Source organism: Diabrotica undecimpunctata, chromosome 1 (genome assembly GCF_040954645.1).
Source record: "Diabrotica undecimpunctata isolate CICGRU chromosome 1, icDiaUnde3, whole genome shotgun sequence".
Lineage (NCBI taxonomy): Eukaryota > Metazoa > Arthropoda > Insecta > Coleoptera > Chrysomelidae > Diabrotica > Diabrotica undecimpunctata.
The window spans coordinates 32,199,837-32,215,408 of record NC_092803.1 but is presented as its reverse complement, the minus strand read 5'-3'; the positions used below and the strand labels follow the sequence as shown (position 1 = coordinate 32,215,408).

At 31.6% G+C, this 15,572-nt stretch overlaps 1 protein-coding gene across 1 annotated transcript in view; it reads left to right on the top strand.

Annotated features, from left to right (window-relative positions):
• Positions 1 to 15,572, top strand: part of LOC140447571 (carboxylic ester hydrolase-like) — a 45,440-nt gene that overhangs the window by 18,842 nt on the left and 11,026 nt on the right. Inside the window, exons 6-9 of the mRNA XM_072540297.1 lie at positions 499 to 689; positions 3,700 to 3,883; positions 6,608 to 6,783; positions 10,405 to 10,522. Coding sequence (XP_072396398.1) covers positions 499 to 689; positions 3,700 to 3,883; positions 6,608 to 6,783; positions 10,405 to 10,522 — 669 coding nt within the window. The remainder of the gene's footprint in view (positions 1 to 498; positions 690 to 3,699; positions 3,884 to 6,607; positions 6,784 to 10,404; positions 10,523 to 15,572) is intronic.

Below are 15,572 nucleotides of genomic sequence, written 5' to 3'. Positions count from 1 at the left end.
GTTATTTTTTACGGTATCAAGAAATAAACAGTATGACTTATTAGTTTTTCAGTATGTTGTAGCAAATTTTTGTACTAAGCTAATTTTTTTTGTTGCTTTTTCCAATAAATCTGAAAATACTTAATATTTCGCAAAAACTTAAAGATAGGTATAGAATATTGTAAATAAGATAGGTCTAGAATATTCTGATGAATCCAAAATTAAATATTATGCAGGGTGTTAATATAATAAAGTTGTCATTGGCCGCTGTTACATGACGCACCTTGTATGAAAAAAATTTAATGCAAAATATCTAACTAAAAAATAACAATTGGCATGTATAAGGTGTTTGAAATATGCTAGAATGTTACGATATCACTGGTTGGTACAAGTTTGATCTTAGTATTTCTTTACATTCGCGTTTTTTATATTTTATTCAGACTGATAGTTAATTTGTTCGCCTTACTCTGTAAGACGCATCAAAATGACAACTTATAGAGTATTTATTTTTGTTTCTAGGTTTATTCAGTGGAATTATACAACAAAGTGGCTCGCCATTATCCTCTTTCTTATCCAAACAAGGTAGTCGGGAAGTGGCATTAGAATATGGAAGACAACTGAACAACTCCTTTAACTCCACTAAATCCAGTGATCTATTAGTAACATTACAAGAAGCGTCGTTGTCAGATATCATGAAACTGCAAAAAACGGTAAATATTGATTCGATTTTTTTATTCAATTATCTTTAACCATGCAATCTTGATTGCGAAATAATGAGTTTTGTTCTGATTATTTGTTGATTTAGTAAATGCCTTGTTACTAAGTAAAGTCGGCTTAATGTTCTTTACATTATACAAATCATCGAAAACATCTAATCCTACAATCAAATGCCGGCAAAGTAATAATCTCATATTTTAATAACCATATACAGTGAAATCTGAATAATTTGGACTTTATATAGCATGTAATTTTGTATAGTCGGTTCGCTATATTTACGCGGGTTTCGGATTAAAAATTTTATTGTAAGTACCCAGTTTTAATTACCTGCTCTTTGGGGAAATATCAACTGGTCAAATGAAATGAAAAATAATCCATAACTTTTTTTAATTAAATAATAATGGAAAATCTTTTATATAATTGACAGTATAATAAGGAGAATTACTTCATTAATGGAGTGTAATGTGGCTAATATAAACCTAATAATAATTTTATATTACACTTCACACAGAAAATATGGTCTGTATATTTGTTTCATGGAGAGAATTTCTAATGAAAAATAAAAAAATTTAACTGGCCAATAAAAATGAAAATCAGTCATTATCATCACTGTCATCACCATTAGTTGTTATTATTTCGTTTGTTTTATTTTCACGAGTCCACCAATCTTCTATTAGTTTCTCGCACTTGAATATACAGTTGCACCACACTTCTGGAGTTACAATTGAAAGTGCCTTTCGCCAAGTTTCCCGAACTGCTTCGTCGCTATAACCGTTAGGCCCAATATGGTTGTCATAATATTGTTTTGCTATTCCCCATATATATTCGATGGGATGGATTACGGTGGCAGACGTAAAACTTGATGACCGTAACTTTCAATAATCTGATCCACAACAAAGGTTTTTGGTTTTGCGTGGATATTTGCCAAGCGTAATAATCCTGATTTTAAAATATGTTGTGTAAATGGTATATGTTCCTTTGTCAACCGTTCTTTAATTTTATTAACAGACCAAGAATTCGTTGGACTTTTGTTTAATACTTCAGAATGGTAAGGTGCATTGTCTAAAATAATTACGCTGGGCTCTCTTAAACCTGGGAGAAGTTTTTCATGTAACCATTTTACAAACATTTCTGTGTTTATATTATCGTGATAGTTACTTGATTTTGATTTAGATGAAAATATTAAATCAGCACCTTCCATAAAACCCGATTTCCCTCCTGCATGTAAAATTATGTGTCGCTTCCCTTCTCCATCAGTATGTTTGATAGACTGTATGTTATCATCTTGCCATATTCTCTTGGTTGCACCAATAGAAAATATCCATGTTTCGTTTAAATATATAAAATTAGCCCTTTCTTCTTTTAATTTAGAATATTTTTTTAGAAAGTTAATTCTTTTATGCACAACAGAACTTCTTTCACAAAGGGCTTTTCTGTTATCCTCCGTTTGAAATTTGAAACCCAAATTATGTATCACTTGCCATAGACTTGTTCTTCCAATTTCGTCAAATTTTCTTTCTTTTAATTCCGAGAGAATTGTATTTAAGGTCATATGTTCCTTGTTGGCTCGCATTCGATAAATGGTATCACGAATTTCAAATTTTTTTCCATCTGAAATATCTTTCGTTTTCAATGATAGGCGAGTTTTTCGGTGATCTTCTTTCGGCCGTTCATTATTGCGATTTTGTAACACTTCTCTTAGTTTGGTTTCACTAATTCCTAGAGCATCACATACGCGTTGTTGAACAGACATAACCGATTTTAAAGGACCGCCATTTTCTTTTTCATCCGTAAAATACTTATGTACACTACAAATTAGACTATCTACATCTAACACACGTCTATGCATTTTTAAATATTTCCACCAAACATACAATGTCAACACTGGCAAAGAATCAATTCAACTGCAATATTGTAACAAATTTATACCTACCCTAATGTTATTTTAATGTATTTTAAAATATGATCATTAATGCAGTTTTTACCTAATTTTCTGGGAAGTCGTTTACTGCAACTGGTTATCAATGAGTCATTAGCATAATTTTGTTAATCCGAAACCCGCGTAAATATAGCGAACCGACTATATATGACTATTGCAGTGTAAAAAATTTATGATGAAAATCTATCTGTGTTAAAAATTTTATTTCATGCAATTCCAATTTATACAGATTTTATTATATGTATCATTGATCAAAAAGTAGAACTGATGCATTATTTATCATTATCATCAACAGCTATTCTATCCATCTTTGTTGTTTAAAGTTTTTGCCTTTAAAGTATTTGGTAAGTTTGATTTAAATACATCTCTATAGGGCAAGAACATCTCTATAAGGCAGCCTTTAAGTTAAGCTTTGTTAATAATTCGAGTTTTTGTCCCAAGTATATACAGGACTTAACCTTTTCTGTTTTATTATTGTCCAGAGTTATATCCTCAGTTATATCTAGAGATTCGTTTAATAGATATTTAGTTTTTGCTAGATTTATTTTTAGACCTTTTTCTTTTGATTTTGTATTTAGGTCTAACAGCATTTTCTGCAATTCTTCTCTGTCTTTTGCTACTAACGCAATATCATCGCAAATTTTATGTGATTCAGGTTTACGTCGTCTATCGTCACTCTTTTATTTGCCGATTCCAAAGTTCGGAATATATCTTCTTGAGCTAAACTAAATAGCTTGAATGAGAAAGGATCTCTTTGACTACCCCTCTCTGTAGTTTTATTTTTTCTGTTTCTTCTTCTGTTTTTACTTATTTCTCATTAATACCTAATAATTTTTCAAATGCCTTCCTGTAATTCATAGCTATCTAGAACGTTATATTGTATTCGTTTGATTTTTCAATTGATGTTCTTATTACTTGTATATGATCTATGGTGCTATAACCTCTTCTAAATCCTGCTTGCTCCCAGCAGCTGATAACTATCCAGTGTGTTTGTTAGTTTTAAGTTGGTTATTTTGTGAGATACATTATTAAAAAATACATAATATTACTATAAATTCCAATAGTTTGCAGTTGGAACTAAACCACAAGGACATTATACGACTATTGTCTGGCAGCCAATTATTGAGGGGGACTTTAGCGATAACGCTGCAGTTACAGGACATATGCACAGTGCCGTTCTCAATGGCGAATTTAACTTCGTTCCTATTCTTATGGGCCTAAATTCTGAAGAATCTTTGTTCCAAATGAGTAAGTTGATGATTATATATAATGTTTTATAATTTTTTTTCTAAAGTTTTCTTTTTATTTAATGTAACTTATTGTCAAGTGATATTTTTTGGCACAATATTTTTCTTTATTATTTTATGGGTTTAACCATAAATCATACAGTCAATGATCTGAGATATATTAGGTTAATTTAAAGTGCGTTTTAATTAAACTCACTTGTTACTAATAAAGTCAGCTTCATTTTCTTAACAACCAAGCAATTCTTGTATATAAATCACTGTGGTATTTCTGGTGTGTACGGATACAAGAAAAAAGATACTGCTTTTTATTAAAAATTCCTATCGCAGGCGGATATATATATATATATATATATATATATATATATATATATATATATATATATCCTATATATATCTATATAATATATATATATATATATATATATATATATATATATATATATATATATATATATATATATATATATATATATATATATATAGTAAGAAAAAGTAGTCCAAAATTTTTTGACTAGTTTGGAAAAAATATATGTAAATACTTTTTTCTTTTTGGGTGTGGTAGTCAATAAAAACAGAGCTTTGCTAAGGCGTACTATTTATTCTGAATCCAAGCTTTCGGTGGTTTTTTGCCACCTTTATCAAGGTCTACAAAGAAAAATTACTATGTTGTAACAGTTTGAATGGTGCCAAAAAAGGCTATAAAAAAATATAAAAAACTTACCCGAATCTAATATTCGTGGCAGAAACAACAACGTTAAATAACATGATATACTGAAGTTGCAATTAAACTTTAAAAATTACTGTTAAAAAAACACTTTAAAATTACTAAATACGTTAAAAGTTAAAAACAAAATGAAGGACGACATGTTAAAACAGTCGTCGCTGCAGGCTTGATTTCAGTCACATTTCACGAGCAGAAAGAGAACGTGGGTGGACAATTATTGTTTAAATAGTTGGGAGAAAATACAAAAAACAACTTTGAAATTAACGTCTCACAAAATACTGTTTATGAATTTTGAGTACTACCAACTGTATTACCAACTTAAAAATAAGCGGGAAGTTAAAAATGTTATTTATGACATAAGCAATCGAAAGAAAATAGTATTTAGTAAATAGGTTTAGAAAAAATAATAACTCAAACAAAACAAAACTAAATTAGTAACTGAAATTTGATCACAAGTATTCAATTAATACTGAAATTTTTTTTTTAAGAAAAGAACAAAGAGAACTTGTTATTATCACTCTTGCTGATATGTACCATCTCTAAGAAAGTTCTCTTAAATTTATTTTTCTCTCTGGCTAATATTTTTACATTGTTGAAATCTATCTTATGGTCTAGATCGATAGTATGCTCTGCCAAAGCACAAGTAGGTTTGTTTAATCTACAATAAATCTACAATATATATATATATATATATATATATATATATATATATATATATATATAGACACAGTTCAGCAGTGCAATCGGTCCGGAGCTTTGAGGCTGTATAGAAATCAGTCAGCCACTCCCTAGCATATTTGCCGCAGTGGAGTAAAAATTCTGGATGGATTTTTACTCCACTACAAAGGCAAATTTTGGTGTGTGGTCACTTACTTACTTTGGTGGTGTGGTCATGATCTCTAGGTGTTCGTGTGGTGTTCTTGAGGTACCTACAATGTGGGAGGCTACTCTGTTAGGATCCATAGATACTTTGTCTCTAGAATAGAGTCTCCTACTACCAAGTTTTCTAAGTAAAGACCATGCGTTTTTGCTTGAGATAATAAAGTCTAATTTTTTCACTATAGACAGGCAAAGTAAAATATGTGTAAGTTATGATTAAATATGATAGTTTGTGTACATTGTACAAATAGTAAATAGTTGTTATTTAATCTGTTAGCGTCCGCAGTAGAATGTATTTTATAGTAATGTGTATGCTTTAGTCTAATAAATGTTTAATACCATAAAAATAATGTGTTATTGACACAGCTTTTTTTTTTCGTTCACCCATTTAAGAATGGAGTCGGTTCAGACCCCGGGGCCCGTCTTTTGTGTAATATTTTAAGGCCCGTCCGATGAAGGTTAATAAAAGGAATAAAATGTATTGATCTTATTTTTTGTCGATAGGACACTGGGATCAAAAGATATAGAATTTTTACCATAGAGCTGATACAAATTTTATTAAACATTGATTTCGAGCTCGTAAAAGACATTAAAAATTGCCGATCGCTTTAAACGTTGTTTCTAACGGTCATTCTACACAAAAAAATGCTAATAAACATTTTTTATCAAAATTATTTTAGCTACATTTTTTGTTTGGCGTACAGATACTTTATACATCGATTTTTTTTTTTTTTCGTTTTTACCCCTCTACGAGGTTTTAGGGGAAAGCCTGAAGTTAAAAGTGGTCAAATTTCTTGCATCTTTTATGGCGTCTTAAAATTCAGCTTGTTCGTATGATTTTTAGAGGTTCGGTGGCATTTTAGTCTCTAACGACTGGATTAATAACTGTAAATACAGATTTATTTATAAATTAAAACGACGTTAATTAATTTAGAATTATGGTTTCTTCTAATTCTTCAAAAAACCATCTAAATTACGTAGTAAATAAATAAAACCTTGACGATATAAGTAGAAAATAAAACGAATATTTAGATTTAAAAGTTACAGCCTAATTCATTCCTAGTTAGCAATTTCTGAATGATTCGGTATTGAGAATCATTCTTGAAATGAATATATTTTTAGTTGATGTCGACAGTGATTTGTTTAAACAAAGGGCAAAATTCTACGACGAAAACCCAAAGGTGATCCCCGACGAAGCGTTAAATATAGCTGAAGAGAATAAAGAACACGTTGGTGCAGCATTAAGGAAACACTATACTAACTCATCATTTGAGGAAGATTCATTAGCACTTATACAAGTAAGTAACTTTTCCGATAAACTTTTCCAAATTCAGTCAGTTTTAGTACACTAAATGCGAATAGTGTTCATCGCTATTTCTATTGTTTTGATTCAATCACTTCAAAGTATTGAACAACCGAAACCCGGTAGTTCAAAACGATCCGATTGTGCGGTGACAAAAATCGGTGAATCGATCGTCGACGGCGCCGGCGCCAATCAACCAAAACAAAATCTCATAGCCAATACCCTCATTACTTTTGGTCCTCGGTCGTTTCTCTTGCGGCGACAGTGACTGATCGTCTGCGTGCAAGCATTGATTATAACCCACCCACTAGATAGCTCACCTCGTGGTAACCGAAAGACGTATCAACAACTAGATGGCGTTACTCGAAAAACGTATCGAGATTTCTCATTCTCTCTCTGACTGAAAGAGAGAAATAATATTCACTGTCTACACGGCTTTCAGTGGACAAGTCGTATACCAAGTTTGCTAAAAAAGAGTACTATACCTTCATTTTTATAGCTACTACTACTAAGGATTTCCACAGTTTTCACTGTCTTCCTTCACTCAACCGTTTTCTCCAATTTTCCCTGTCATTCCAGTCTCCATCTCGCAGGGTTCTTTTCTCCATAGCCTCGTCGATTTCATCTCTGAATGACCTTCGGGGTCTTCCTCTCTTTCTTCTTCCAATCGGGCTTCATTCTGTGATTTTGTTTATTCAGCGTCCTCTGTCCGCTCTTCTGACGTGGCCGTGCATTTTTATAGCACTTTCATATAAATATGAACGTGGTTTTTAATTGTTCTCGACTTTTAATAATAAAATGTTTCGATATTGTCAATAATGAAAGTTCTTCTTGAGAACAAGAAATAATAAATATTTTTTTCCCAAAATTTTAATTTTACAATCTTAGTTTGAAAAGAAGTAACATTCAAATATACTTATTTACTTTGTTTTGAAATATGATCTAATTAGTAATATTTTAAACTTTCTAATCCTGTCCGTTTATCAGCTTTTACCTATTGTTCCTAGGCAGATGGCCCTCAACTATTTATATGTTGGAAATTCCCTGTCATTTTATCAAGATATGTACTTACATGATTCATTTTTAACGTTTGTAATTTGTGGTATTTTGTCAAAGTCAAAATCGATTGCATTTGGTACTCACCAACACTTGCTTTTAAAACCTCGATGACGTAATTCCAGTAAGTCCTCAGAAAATTTTAAAATATAAAAAGTATGCGATCGAATAGTAGATCATATTGATTTTAGTTTACCTCTATACAATTTTTTATTTTGCACAGAATATAATTGACTTCTATATTGCCATTTATAGATAAATTGTCAATTTTTTGTAGTACAATGTTACTATCAGAAAAAAATTTATATCCTCTTCTTCTTGGCGAAGTTCCTTCTCCTATCGAAGGCATACATATAGAAAACATACGAAAGAAGAAAAGTAATTCTAAGCAACTTTTGTCATATAGAATTTTTTCACTAAGTTAATACTTTTGTATTAACTGTAGTTCTGTGCAAATAATTCAAAAAGTAAGTATGTATTTTATCGAAAAAAAAGCGTTTTTAGCAAAAATATAGCTTCTAAAAAAGAGAAAAAAATGGTATATGTATGAACTCTCTAGACCCAGTAGAAACAAAGTTGTAACCAACGAAAAATAGGTTCATATCTGTTAAATTTCAAAGTGAATATTTCAACGTGAAATAACCAAAAAATGGTACACTTTTTGGGGAAACCTCAGTACAACTTTTTATAAGTTTTCAAAAAAATATTCATTTTTGTTTTTTAATGAGTTTCTAGCATCAAAAGTAAGCGTTACGCTCAAAATACAGTTGGTCCCTGTTTTTGGTCAAAAAACTCTGGAAAATCAGCCCCAATTAGCATTTAAATCAAATTAATCGTTACCGCTTCACAAATTACTTTACTAATGTATTATTTATAATGATGTGTAAGTTTTATTTGTTCAAAGGGCATATTTTTTTAACAATTTTTTTTCAATTATAAAAAAATGCTTATTTTCAAAATAACTTAATTTATTAGTGACACCAAAAATCACAAAGAGTAAAAAAATGTAGGTTTTGCTTTTCTGAAACTTGCTTACTTTTGATGCTAGAAACTTAACAAAAATAAACCTTTATTAAACACTTTAAAACAAATTATAATGAGTTTTCGTCGAAAAGTGCTTCATTTTTTTATTATTTCACGTTGAAATATTCAACATGGAATTTGACGAATCAGAACCTATTTTTCAATAACCCGAAAAGTATTGACTTAGTGAAAAAACTCTATAGAACAAAAGTTGCTTAGAATTACTGATTTTAGGCACTTCCGAACTTATCTTGAACATATATTTTTTCACTCCTGAGAAGGTGTGATACTGAACCATAGTGCAAAAGCATCATCTTTTTTTCTTTGACATCTTGCCTAGGCGTAAGCCAAATTTCATGTAATTAAATCCAAGCGATTCTTTAAAATTAGGAGGTTTTGCAATATTTTACCGTGAGTGAATAAACTAAATCTTCAAAGAAATTCTGTACATTAGCTTAAAATATTTTAGTTTTCATCAATTCTGGAAATTAATTTGTTTGAAAAGTTACAAAAAAGTAATTTAAATGAGATGTAATTTATCACTGCTAATTTTTTTATGTATTTTATATTTTGTTATTTTTTGTATTGTATTGATAAATAAATAATTTTTATAAAACCTCTACTGTTTTCATTAATCAATTTTTAGCGTTTTTTCTGAAGTAAAATCGAAATTCAATAATATAAATTACAAGCACGTTAAAATTATTTGTGAAAATGCTGAATGCCATCCTTATATTGTCGTCTATTGCACTAGACAATGGCCGGAACAGGCAACTCAAATTTATTTTTTAATCTTGGCAAATATTTCAATAATGTCGCCACCATACAGTCAGGTAGTACTTAGGCGTGAGGGGCCAAGAGGTGTAAGTGGGCGGAGTTTAACACTGAATTCGTTTTTACCTAAGAGTGAGATATCTATGGGTGGTTTATAATCAATGGTGCAAGGCAGGAACTTACCTACAGATCGGAGTATTTCAATATTGGAAAATATTATATCGGTCCCCAGCGATTGCTTTCACTTTATTTGCACGCATTTTAAACAAACCTAGAGCGAGACCAAATGTTTAAATGACTACAAATATTTATATTTGGATGCAGGACATATTTCCATATAAATTTGTAGTTATTTTTGAGTTACACTACAGAACGTAAAAACAAAAACATAATAAATTCTATCTTCTCGGATAATTTATTAAAAATCTGTACGAACTTAAATGTTAAAAAATATATATTTGGTAATAAAAATAAACTCGTGATATTCCAATAATTTAGGTGAAGGGCTCTGGTTTTCAGTCAATTCAGCTCAGTCAATCGGTTACTCGTTATTTCTTGTAACTGGCAATAAAAAAGTATTGAAACGAACGAACGATTGAAATGATTTGATCGTATTCGGAGTTAGTCACTGATTGATTTGGTTCTCGTAAAATGAAAGATTGACACTATGCGAAACATAAATTATTTATTACTGTACAACAAAATACATTTCTTTATATTTCCTACATAAAAACTATCAAAATATAAATATCTCTGCTTCTAGTATACTAGTGATGAAGTTTTTGGACGGTCGATAGGACGTCAAGCTGATGCTGCATCTCGATATGTTCCTGTATATATGTATCAATTATCTTGGTACAATAAAAGCAACCAATTTCCAGGTATAATAATTTATTATTTTATTTTCGTTTTCGAAAAAAAAATCTAAAGTAAATTTATATTTAAAGTGTGGATTTCCAGATAGGTATTTATTAAGTTAATAACTGCTTTTATGGGAATAGAGAAACATTGATAGTCGTATTTCAATAGAGTAGAAACGAATGCAATTTTTTAAATAATACTTTGCTGTTTTTCATTCCATATAGATTTAATTGTTTTTATAAAATCTTTGTGAAATTATCTTTAATAAAATTATATTAAAAAAAAAATAAAAAAACACAAAAAGTATGGTACCTACTCTAAAACACCGTCCAGCTCCAAAAAGGACTATGATGGATATACACTCATGGACAAAAATATCGAATATTTTGTAATTTTCCAATTCTTTTTTATAGTCACTAATTTCAAAATTATTTTATATTACTGATAATACTCATATGGTAGGCTGATATACTCAATTGGTTTGAGATATTTTGATGTTTATTTTGACGTTTATTCAGTGGTTAGTGTCATTCGTACATTTCATCGCAAAAAAACTTCTTCACGTAAAGGAAAAATTATACTAATTCGGTTATTATTAGTTTAATTTATTGTTTAATTAAATCTTGTCTTGATTTAACTAAGTTTAAAACAAGTATCCTATCAATTCGACACTGCGATGAAGCCTAAGTAGCACATACATATTTTAATTTTGTACGAGGAAGGACATGCACAAAAAGGTATCGCACGACGTCTCACCAGAACTGAATCTATAGTTTCGAATACTCTAAAAAGGTACCGCGAAACAGGAAATTTTGTACGAAGGCCTGGTCAAGGACGCCCAAGGTGCACAACCGCAATTGATGACCGTTTTTTGGTTCTTAATTCTACACGAAATCGTTCATTGACATCGATTCACCTCAAAAATGAGCTATTAAATGTTAGACAAGTTAATGTGAGTTCACAAACAGTTGGACGAAGATCAAAAGAAGAAAACTTAAAACCCAGACGCCCCGTCAAAGTTCCACGTCTCCTCCAAAATCATAAAGCTCGTCGTTTGAAATTTGCAAAAACACATATTTAGTGGAATATCGACAACTGGAAAAACGTTCTTTTCACTGATAAGACCAGAATCCTATTATGGAAGCCGGATGGTCAAATCTACCTCTACAGAAGAGTTGGAGAACGATTCGCCCGCTGCAGTCTCGCCCAGAATGTTAGTTTTGGAGTTGATGGCATAGTTCTTTGGGAAGGTATTAGTTGGGAGGTACGTACTGCACTTGTGAAAGTGATTGGACGGATGACTGGTGATTCTTACGTTTAAAACATCCTATAAGATCATGTTTTGTCATATGCTGGTTACATTGGATATGAAAGATTCACGTTAATGCACGATAATGCTCGACCACATGCTGCTGCCATAGTGAGTAATTATCTTGATGAGTTTCAAATTCGATGATTTGCTTGGCCACCGTTTAGCCCGGATTTAAATCCAATAGATCACATGTGGGATCACCTAAAACGCAGCATACGACAAAGAAATCCCGTTCCAAATACAAAAAAAGCAGCTTCGGCTTGCTGTGGAATGCAATTTCCCAAGGATATCTCCAAAATTTACTTGCAAGCATGCTGAGAAAGATCCAAGCAGTAATAAGAGCTAGAGAAGGAAGACTCGTTACTGATTATGCACTACTTTTAATTTAAACCAGTTGTTTAAGCAATTTAAATTATCATTTAAGTTAAGAGTAAAATAACCTTATTTACCTAATATTAAACATTTATTTTTTTCTCAATTTTCTCCGCATAAAAACTTAAAATTGTTCATTAAACATTGTTAAAATAAACTCTATTTTACAATAAACGACTTGATTGACCAGAATTTATTTTGAAAAAACAAAAATTAGAAAATTCCAAAATATTCGATATTTTTGTCCATGAGTGTAAAATTTGATATTTTGAATAGGTACCCAATGAAAAAGAATAGAATGAAATATAATTAAATAGAATAATGGGTTGTAGGGTTGTGTTAGGTATAGAGGTATCACCTTTCATCGGAACGACCACATTGAGCGTCATAGACGGCAGATAGTTCTTGATAACTGGTCCTCATACGACACCTAACTCTCACTTATGGCTCCAAGTGCCACACCCGGGACAACTGAATTGGTCATTGGAAGCCAGGTGGCCTAACTCAGGTTGTTTTTCAACAGAAAAAGCCACAATATATTATTCCGGTTGCAAGAATAACCAACACAGACAGGGCGTGGCAGTACTAGTTAATAAAAAATCTAATAAAGCAGAGGAATGCTATTTCCTTATCTTAGAAAGAGTAATGGTACTGAAGTTTGTGACATCTCAAGTCAAACTGAACTTTATACAAGTTCATCCTTCTACGGCAAATGCCGACGACGAAAAAGTGGAGTTATTTTACCAAGATATCAAAGAGGCACTTAAAATAATAACAACAAGAGAAATCACAATAGTCCTAGGTAATCCTAATGCAAAGACTGGAAAAGGACAAAGCGGAAAATGGAAAACTAACAAAAATAGAAAACTATGGCCTGGGAAATCTAAACGAGAGAAGAGACCGTCTGTTACAGTTCTGTCGAGAGCAGACCTTGACTAATACAAACAAATATTTTAAATTACCAAACAGACGACTGTATACATGCGATCGCCCCCAGATATATCGGAGAAAGTAGTCAGGAACCAGATGAACTACATTATGATTAATGAAAGATACCGTAATGCTGTTAAAGCCATGAAAGCATCTCCTGAATCAGACGTGGCCTCAGATCACAATCCACTTATCGCCAAGATTACTCTTATCCTTAAAAATAAGATACTAAAAGATATCATAGAATCCCTACAATAGACAGAAGAAAATTTAAAGAACCTAAAGTAAAAGAATGACTCCAACATGAACTGCATGTGAACTGCAGCAAATTTAACACAAACACCAATAATATTGACGAGTACTGGGATCGACCAAAACATTGTCTACTGGAACCCTGTAAAGAAATACTAAAGACTTCCTTAAGGAGAAAAGAAGAATGGATAAATGACGAGATACTCAATATGATGAAACAACGGAGAAAATTTAATAACAAAGACAACAATAAATACAGAGAGATAAACCACGAGATGAGGAAGATCACAAACCAGGCAAAAGAAAAATACTTTGAAGAGAAATCCAAAGACATCAAAGATGTTCAAAATAAATATAATCTGTTTAACCTACACAAGAAAGTTAAAGAACTGGCAGGACTAAGAAAACAAAATCACAGTCGTGCAGTTCTGGATAGACACGGGACTACTATAAGACATACGGACGAGAAAGTACAAAGATAGGCAGAATATATCGACGAATTGTTCGTAAATAGGTCTATATATTATAAAAGAAGAAATATTACATGCATTAAAAACAATAAAGAGTGAGAAAATCCCTGGAACTGATATGTTTCCTATAGATATTCTAAAACTTCTAGATGAGAAACACATTGATGTTTTAGTGACACTCTTGAACCAAATTTATAGTTTAGACGTATTACCCAAAGAGTGGTTAACGTTCATTTTTATTTTTCTCCTAAAAAGAAAAACGCAAGAAAATGTAGCGATTACCGCACCATTAGCTTGATGTTTCATGTGCTAAAGTTACTACTAAAAGTCAATCATAACCGTATATGTTACAAATTGGACATATATATGTTAATGATACACAATTTGGATTTCGCAAAGACCTAGGAACGCGTGAAGCTCTTTTTTTACATAAAATACTGATACAAAGATGGACGTCAACCCAAGATATATAGGCATGTTTTATTGACTATAATTAAAAGCATTTGAGAAAATACGATATAAACAATTAATGAATGTCCTTAAATCAAAGAAGATTGACTACAACGACCTCAGGATCATATCAAATTTATACTATAAACAGAAAGCAATAGTACGTGTTAACGAACAGCTGTCAGAAAAAATTGAAATTAGACATAGAGTGAGACAGGGATGGGTATTGTCGCCAACTCATTTTAATTCCTACTCCAAAGAGATCCTGAAAAACGCTCTTGACGGTGAAACAGCTGGAATAAAGCTTAATGGAGTTCTCATTAACAACATTAGATATGCGGACGACACTGCGATCTTAGCCGAAAATATTGAAGATCTTCAGAGACTGGTGACTAGAATAGCGGAGTATGGAAAATAGTACGGTTTAACAATGAATGTCAAGAAGACGAAATTTATGAGAATATCGAAAACTCAAAGAAATAACGAGAAACTTCTAATAAACGGAACCAACGCCGAACATATGGACAAATACGCATATCTGGGACCAATGATTATCTCCAGAAATGAATACATTTGGGAGATTAAAATCAGAATAGAAAAGGCTAGAGCAAATTTCAACAAAATAAGAAGAGTGCTATGTACAAGGGATTTAAAATTAGAACTAAGAGTTAGGTTAGCGAGTTGCGAGTTTGCGAGTTTTTTCGACTTTTTTTAATGAAATGGAATCTTGGACCTTGAATGTGACATCAATGAAAAAACTGGAATCATTCGAGCTGTTTGTGTATAGAAAAATTTTGAAAATATCGTGGACAAAACACGTTACAAACAAAGAGGTTCTCAGAAAAATGAGTAAAGAAATAGTAATTTTAAATACAATTAAAACAAGAAAATTGGAATATCTAGGACATACTACACGTAGAGAGAAACACACCTGACTCAAACTGATTATGCAGGGAAAGATCCAAGGAAAGAGAAGCATAGGGAGGCGTAGAATGTCATGGCTGCGCAACCTGATATACATCAATTGAACTTTTCAGAGCAGCCGTCCCAAAAGTCCGAATAGCTATGATGATTGCCGACCTGCGCCGCGGAGATGGCACTTGAAGAAGAGAATAAATATAATAAAATAAAACGATCATATAGACCAAATGACAACAAATAGAGTAGTAAAGACGGCAAGAGACGGTGTCCCAATAGGAAGACGATCAGTCACGAAAACGATGGAACGACAAACTACTGGAGGCACATTATAAAATAGACAAAGTCATGTCTACATAAAAAAAA